At 38.5% G+C, this 8,468-nt stretch overlaps 1 protein-coding gene across 8 annotated transcripts in view; it reads right to left on the reverse strand.

Annotated features, from left to right (window-relative positions):
* The window catches only part of pdlim5b (PDZ and LIM domain 5b), a 51,498-nt gene that overhangs the window by 40,550 nt on the left and 2,480 nt on the right, over window positions 1-8,468 (reverse strand). For all 8 annotated transcript variants that reach the window (XR_004335770.1, XM_032540383.1, XM_032540382.1 and 5 more), the window contains exon 2: window positions 4,401-4,506. Coding sequence is in view for 7 of the 8 variants with exons in the window: in XM_032540383.1 (XP_032396274.1) it covers window positions 4,401-4,499 (99 nt within the window). In the remaining variant the exon portion in view is untranslated. The remainder of the gene's footprint in view (window positions 1-4,400; window positions 4,507-8,468) is intronic.

Raw genomic sequence — 8,468 nt, forward strand, 5'->3', positions numbered from 1 at the left:
CATACTGGGATCAAACACACACTGCACATAACTGTTTTCTACTAAACCCATTTGTAACCTGAACACATCTTCAGGACCCTGGATAGACCCATACATTATAAAATATGCCTTGTGGAGCGTATATTCACAAGGGTATGAAATACCGGACAGACATAACTGGTTTCTATTGAATTTCAGTTTCCATGTAAAAATGCTAAAGCTTTTTTTGGTACAAGAAACAGATAAATACAGACAAACTGTTTGACAGCTATGCTTTCTCAATAGTTTCCTAAAATACAAGGGGAGTTTTAAGTGCTTGATTTTATTTTTTCTGGACCGGACCTCAACGAAAGTTATGGCTCAATGTGAGACAGATTGTTCTTTATCTAGATACACACTTCTTTTTGTATTACTTGTAAATCACTGATAAAAGGCAGTGATTTGCACAGTGACAGGCAGATTTGCACTAAAGGCATTATAGTATATCTTCTGAATGCCTAATATTTTAGCTGGGAAATTATAATTATTTCATTCTCAATTAAAAACTGTTAGGTAGCTTAATGTCCCTGGAGGTTATCCTCACTGTTGGCTCTACAAGTCTAGCTTGGATGCACGTGTGTGCAGAGTGTGCGCTACATGTGTGCAAAGAGGAAATTAAAGTGCCGGTTTGGTAAGCCTTCCAAGTTCAGCACCTCCGTGATGTAAAGCAAGTAGTGAATGACAAAGGATGTTTACAGTTGGATCAAAAAGTGCACTAAAGGGTGTTTCAAAGTGAATTAATGCTTGCAAAAGGACAACAGATGTCTCAGTTTCTCACTGAAAACCCACAAAGCATATCTCATGAAGGTTTTGGTCCACTTTGCTCTAATAATTAACTCAAGATAATATAATATCTCATTATAAACATATAGATATAAAAGTATTATTAGTGTTTAGCTAATACTATTTTCCAGCAACCCATTGTGGAGCAGTCCCCCACTATTGGATCCTCTTCTCTTAAACAAATGCATAAAGAAAAACTTTCACGCCTAGTGTTGATTTTGGTTGCCCAGATACACTACATCATCACAATCCTCTTCTTTGAGAGTGAACGTACCCTCACCATATTAACACATGATAGTGGTGCTTGAAAAAGAACACATCTGGAAGCTCAGAGCCTACAGCAAACACAGAGCTAAAATTTGATTTTAGATGATAGAATATGATAATGTACACTCTAAGTATCACATGCCACTAAAACAACAATCAAAAGGACACAAACAACAAGAGGGGGAAGTGAGGGGTCAATGGGAAAAGAGACAAACAGAGAGAGGACATTTTTGCTGTGCTGACCCCCAACTGACCTGCAATAACCAGGCATTTGGGTGGGGTAGAGTTACTGTTTCTTACTTATTACTTCACCTCTGATCAACTTTTCTTACATAATAATATATTTTTTAAATAAAATCTTAACCTAGGGAATTTAAGACCAAACTGATTAACTCAATTTACTGTGTGTAAATAGATTAAGTTCACTCCAGTGTTATGTTTTGTCTTTTGAGTAGACATGTTCTGCTTTTTCCTAAGCAATCTAAACATAATTTTGAGTGGTAGTCATTCCCATGTGGAAGCCTCTCCAAAAAATGCCTTAAAAGGAGCTGAATACCCACAGATGCTGATGACAGAAAGAGTCTGGTGGAACAAAAACATTGACACCTGCACACATGATGTGCATAACTGGGCCCTTCCTCCATAAAGTCATCCTTACATTATTGGGTGGGTTTTTTGGTTGTTGTTTTTTTTTTTGGGGGGGGGGGGGGGGGGGGGGGGCATTTTAGGTCTTTATTTTGACAGCTGAAGGCATGAACCCAGATACCCAGGCGCCCAAGTGGTTTTGGTTTTAGCAAACATCCCAAATCAATACCACATACAACATTTGACTTATGGTATGTGCTCCATCTCATACTTTGATTTAGTGTTATTACTAGGCCAATGCCAAATATTCCTTTAAAAAAGGCTTCAAGACAACAGGCCGTGGTTGTCTTTCAAGCAACCAGCCTTTTATATTGTACTATATGTAATCTTTGGATCAGTTACATATGGTAAGCATATGTAAAGTCATTACATCATTATTCCATAGCAATCACATCTAAGATAGATGATGCAAAGTCAATCTATTTAACATTGTGGGTCTCTAAAGTACTTTAAAGTAAGGCTGTGATCTATACAATTTTGTTGTTACTGAGCTAATGAAGCAACTGAAATAATGGTTAAACTGTTGGCAGATGCTTTCAGACATGTACCTTATACTCAACTCTTTGTAAATACTGTTACTCATTTTATTTTATTTTTTTACTTTTCATCTTTATTACAACATAAAGAGCAAATGTCCAGCATGTGTTATGTTTGCTGTGCCTTATCTGACATTAGGATTTGGAAGATAAATAGACTAAAGGGAGACTTATTCCAGGCGCCTGGACAATAACAAGAAATCTGAGCCACGTATGGTGCCGGTGCCATTCATAGTCACTAACCAACAATGTGATGGAATGAAAAGCTGTGAGAGTCGTATTCTCTGGCTCAACTGTAATGCGGCATGCTCCAGACCACTGATGACTCAACACAAGACTGCTGGTGGACACAAATCTATAGAGTAGCTTGCAGGCTACAATTACCCACAAAACAAAAGAAGAAATAGTCCCAACTACCACATTCCATGCACTAGTAATTTTAACAGATTCAAGGCTTCTGTCAGACTTTTATTTTGATACATTTCCAACTCACCTGTCTCTTTTTACTTCAAACTCTCTAGTAAAACACGACATGGCACATATCCCAGTCAGGGGTCAGGTGCCGATCTGCTTTTCATTTTCACTGTGGTTGTAGGGTTTTTTGTTTTTTTTACAGTGGAGCATACCATATCTACTGAAAAACCATTGTCATCAATTCACATGTCTTACCTTTACTGCAGACAAGTACATCTTCAATTATAAATGGTAATGATTCTGTGTAAAATTAGGGTCAGTGCCCTCATGATAATGTAAAGTAAAACTGCATTGAGCTGTTAAAAATGGAGGGATATTTTGAGCAGATGTTGGTCTTACGTTTTTTTAAACAGACAATGCCAAAATTGAAAGGCAAAATGTAATGCTAATTTTATTGCCCTCTTTCTCTCAGGAAAGACTAGGAGTTTTTGTATTTTTATATACTGTACAAAGTGTGATCCAACATCTAACCAGGTCACAAGTGTGGATGTGCTTATTTGTGTACTGTTTTTGAGAGTTAATGACAAGATTTCTACCGACAGCTACATGCCATTATGACAACATGAAGTCAATCAATCCATTATTATCATAGTGGCTAGACATAAAAATCTGAGAAGCTATGCTGCCTTTCTTTTATGCTTATGTTTTCAGTCAAAAAAAGGTCACGTCTCTCCATGTCAAAACTTTAAACTTCTGTAACTTGGCCATGCCAACAATAAATAAAGTCACTGACCTTGGTCATAACATGGCGATTACAATCACATAACAGGAAGCAGCATGAACTGAATAACACTGCTCATTCTGCAGCAGCCAGAGTTGTTGTCAAAGCACCGACTTCACTGATTGAAGAGACAAGCTGCCTACCTTCAATCCTATTTGACAAGAAACACTGTTACTATAATTGAGACACTTTAGAGACCCTTGGGTTGAAAGAGACTGCTACTTGACAGACAATTAGTAATCTGCACTGCAGACTTTTTTTAATTTGTGAAACAAGCATAAAAGGCCCTTACACCATGAACATAAACCGTTTGACTGTATAAGCTGAAGCTGGAACTAACTTATAAACTGGCATGTTTTTCAATCAGTGGGTCCTCCAGTCCAGCAGTCCTCTCAGCAGAGGGCTCACAAGGACCTGGTTAGCCAGAGCAAAATCCCAGTTTGAATTGTTTAAGGACCTGTTTAAGGACAGGTTTTGATTCTTCCACTGCAGACCCAGTATACATAATCTCCGGTGCCTTGTATCCGGACTAATGCACCATCCCTAATCTGAATGTCTAAAATAAAAGCAGCCGTTAACAGCTACAGTATATACTTTATCTTCCAAATACATTTATGAATAGTCGAGAAATTTAAGGGAGTTTTTTTGAATTGAGCAATATTGTGGTTGCAGTTCAGAAATGTAACCATGTGATAACAATAGTCATAGCCTTGACGGGTGGTAGGGCATGACTGTGGGGACTGAGTGACAGAGGTCATGAGCTGTTGGAGAAGGTGTCTAAATGCAGCAATGATTGTTACACAGGGGATGGATGGCACACGTACTTTCATCACTTTCAGGGCATAGTGAGCATTAACAGCATTCCTCAGAGGTGACTGTCATGGAATAAAGGGTACATATAGTGTGTGTGTGTGTGTGTGTGTGTGTGTGTGTGTGTGTGTGTGTGTTCCACTTACCCGTGAGATAGTGAGGGGCAGACAGAAGTCCTTCCCTCCCTGCAGTCTGAAGCCCCAGGGGGCAGGGCCAGCCAGGGAGACACTGTAGCTGCTGCTCATGATTTACCTAGAGACAGAAGAAAATATATTTTACACTTGATTTTGTTTTTGCCCATTTTAAAGTGGGATAAAACCCACCAAGAGACATAATCCACACTGACATAAATGTCACAAAACACTAGAGAGAATACAAAAGGAGAGAAAGATAATACCAGGAAAAAGAGGATGTAAACAAACAGCGTATTACGTAATTTATAACTGTCGTGCAGCCAACAACTGGCCTTTGGAAAAGATGACTATTTTCAAGTTGAGCACTATAAACCACATATTCTGCAAAACACCAAACAGAAGCACTCCTCTGATGAGTCTAGATTAAAGGTCTGCCATTGCTTGTTTTCCACCACTATGTTATAGGAAATCTTCTGAAACACAGTAAATATTTTACATTCTTTGGTAAATTGTAAACTGCAGGCCTGTTTTGGCTACTGTCACGGTCTTATCTATAAGTATCACGGTGGCTATCTTAAACTTTATTACATTGTATCAATCTTAATTCTTAAAAAGTAGTCCCTAGGCAATGCAATTTACAATGGGGGTAATGGTGAGTATGTAATGTATCATATATACTATATCCTCTCAAGTACTAGTGCACAGGTATACTGGACTGGCAAACAAAAGAGTAAGACATTACATATAAAGACATTACAGGATTTAATTTGCAACCTGAAGTCAAAGAGCTACCCGATGAGTGTTCAAAGGCTTTGATGCACAATTCAGAATTGATTACTTCACTATGTATATACTATACCATGTTGTTAAAGCGTAAAAAGCAACAAAAGTATTCATATATTTTCAATAAATATTTGAAACTTCAAAAATGAAAAAAAATAAGCATTTAATGCTGTTGATGCATCCTCCAGCAAAATTGGGCTTGCCACGATAGTTAAAAAAGAATGAAGGAAAAATCAGGGATATTTATAGCACCTAAACACTGACTATCCTTTGTTTACCTTAAAAGAATCTCAGATCAGAGGGACTGCATCTGCACTTTGGACCTATGATCTCAGTGTTCATTAACTAAACCGCTGCTTGTGAAATATATTACGACAAATTTATCCAGACAAAGACCCACTACGTTAAAAAATAAACTTATATTATGGAGATACTCTATGCCTGCCTGCCCTTACAGTACATCGGAGGTTATGAGATCAAACCAGAGTCAAGTGAAGCATTTTAAAAATTAGGCATTAGAAGGAAAAGGCATCATATCTCTGGTATTTATCTTCCCAGTAGTGGTCTAGTTAACAGTCCTGTACCTGTATTATCCTTCACACTCATTCCAGGGGTTGAGAAATGGTGATTGAGTTAGCATTGGCTTTTCTTTAGGCAACTGTGGTGGCGCTGAGCCTTCATAGGGTCAGAGTAACCCTAACCCTTAAGGCGAGACACACACTGGATGGTTGGAGACCTGATAGAGCTCAGCTGCCAACCCAACAATTCATTGGAGAGCAGGTTTGCCCTGCATTTCAACGTCTCAATGGCCAAATGCACCATCAACTACATTACCACATGGATGGATACAAATACCATATCCTGATTATACATGTGTGCATTCAAATCGAATGGACAGTTCCAAAAGTTAAAACACAGTGAAGACTATTTGGTACAGTAAAATATATCATGCACTATTAAGTTTCACTGGTTTAAGCCCTGTCTGTCACGCATTCCTTTTCCCCTGAAAAATTGAAGCTTTATTGGAAGCAAGACTGAGGTCAAGTACAGTCACATGTTTCAGTGCATTATTACATTCATTGATTTGAGGAGGAAACTGGTAAAACATATTTGCAGAGTACACTTTAATATCTGGTATGAGTATTCAGCTAACAGACTGTAGTAAGTCAGCCTGTGAGCCTCTATGCAAGAGTTTGGAAAAACACAGATCATGTGGAAAATTATCACCTTTACCCTGCTAACAGGAAGGGTGGATGTTGACATGCAAACATGACATCAAAGGCTAACCCACAAGCATTATATGTCACATACAGTACATTGCAATTATACGGAAAAGTGGGAAATGTAAACCTAATACTTAGTCTAACGCTGAACAGATGGGTTTATTGTTGGTGGTTATCAGAATATAATTAAGAGAGAAAATGAGAAGCAGAGAGAGACTTACAGTTCTGATGTAATGAACTAAAGGTCTTCCCTTTCTGTTGAGCAAATTGGAAGATATAGTAAAGAAAACTGGGCGTTAAAAAGGGGGAAGTTCATTTGGGGCTGAATTTAAGAGTTTCTTTTGAAGAGTTCTGATGACATTTGAGTATCTGCTCTGTTATTTCTGGCTTTGTTACTTTTTCACTATAATCGGTGGCTGGAAGAAAACTAAACTAAACTAAGCAATTAACTTTCTATCAACTTCTTTTTACGTGCATTTTGAAGTATCGCATTAGAAAATGATGTAAATGGCAAAATCGAATCTCAAATTTGCAAAAATGTTTTTACAGTTGCTTGAGTTTTTTGAAAAAGAGTAAATGTGCAAAATTGGAGATGGAGCGTTGCTGAACAAGTTATGACATAGCAAATATGTAACTGACATTACTATAGTCCCAATATCCATCGGATGGGGCAAGGATCAGGATATGGGTTCCATCCAGTGCACCAAACACTTGTGGCACAAGGTGCGTAGGGGAGTTGTAGTGCGCTATAGCCTGTGACTCAGCCACGTCGGGTAAATTGACGAATTGGTTCAACAGCTTCAACAAATCGTATGGCTCAACACACAAAAGGCATACACAGCGGTGTACGGTTGTCTTGCTGATGCCAAATGTCTCTGCCACAACCCTGAATTCTGCCCAGGTGGCCAACTTCAGAATCAGAATCAGAATCAGAAATACTTTATTGATCCCCGAAGGGAAACTCTGTGTTGTAGTTGCACAATATTATAAATAGAGTAGAAATACAAGAAATAAAGAAATATAAGGAATTGGATACGATAATTGGAACTTCTACAATGCTCTCCATTTAGGCAAAGAACTTAGCTTCTAAACTCTTTGATTTAGAAAGCCGGTTTTCAATCTACAACCATGCATAAAGTCAACTTGTGACAAAACACTTTGCATGGTCTAGTTTATTTGCAAGTTGATGGAAACACTTCTAATTGACTTTTTTTTGTGGAATATTAAAAGTTTGCTTAAAATTTGCTTGACAATTTGATGAAAAACAACTGCTGTTTCAATGCCTGCCTTGAAAAAGACATTCACACATTTGTAAACAGTTTGAAAACATACTTTCCTGATTAGTATTTTATAAATAATAATGCCTTGTCATGCCAGAGGCATGTAATTTTGAGGTTGTAAGTCATGTTGCCACCACAATGACCCTCAAGGACACAGCACCACCTGCTGTAGCCCATCACCTGGTAAATTGTACGAGACAAACATCAAATCAAAGGGTTGACCTACTGTCTCACCATATTGCCTGGAGGGAAACTGGCTCTTTAAAGAAGCCATAAAAAGGTGTGTGTGTGTGGGGGGGAGGTAAAAATTATGTGTGATAGTGATGGGGGGGGAAGACAACTGAAAGGCACAGAGCACATAGCTCTACTATTTACAACACACTTACCCAATCAAACCTAACACAAAAACACGCATGCAAACGTGCAAAATTTGCAGCTCTATAATAAGAAAGCAACCATTTAAAGACAGCTGTCTCCATCTCCAAGGTGACCAAGGGTTGAGGTGAGCCAAGACATTTATTTTTAGGGAAATTACAAGACTTCACGTAGTCCCACATTGCCAGACCTTCCTCCACAGCGCTGCGAAGGAGGGTCTGGCGAGTCGAACAGCATTCCGGGATAGGAGAAAAATGAGCTCTGGTTTATTGGCATTACTAGAAACCAACCACAATTGTCTTGGGCGGAGCTAAGCGCCATAAGGAGCCATTGGAAGGAACTTGTTTTGGTGAAACACGCACGTTCAAAGTTTGTTTTGGTCATGCAACGAAAACCTCAGATTGGACAGATAGTCTAGC

The sequence above is a fragment of the Etheostoma spectabile genome, chromosome 16 (assembly GCF_008692095.1).
Source record: "Etheostoma spectabile isolate EspeVRDwgs_2016 chromosome 16, UIUC_Espe_1.0, whole genome shotgun sequence".
Lineage (NCBI taxonomy): Eukaryota > Metazoa > Chordata > Actinopteri > Perciformes > Percidae > Etheostoma > Etheostoma spectabile.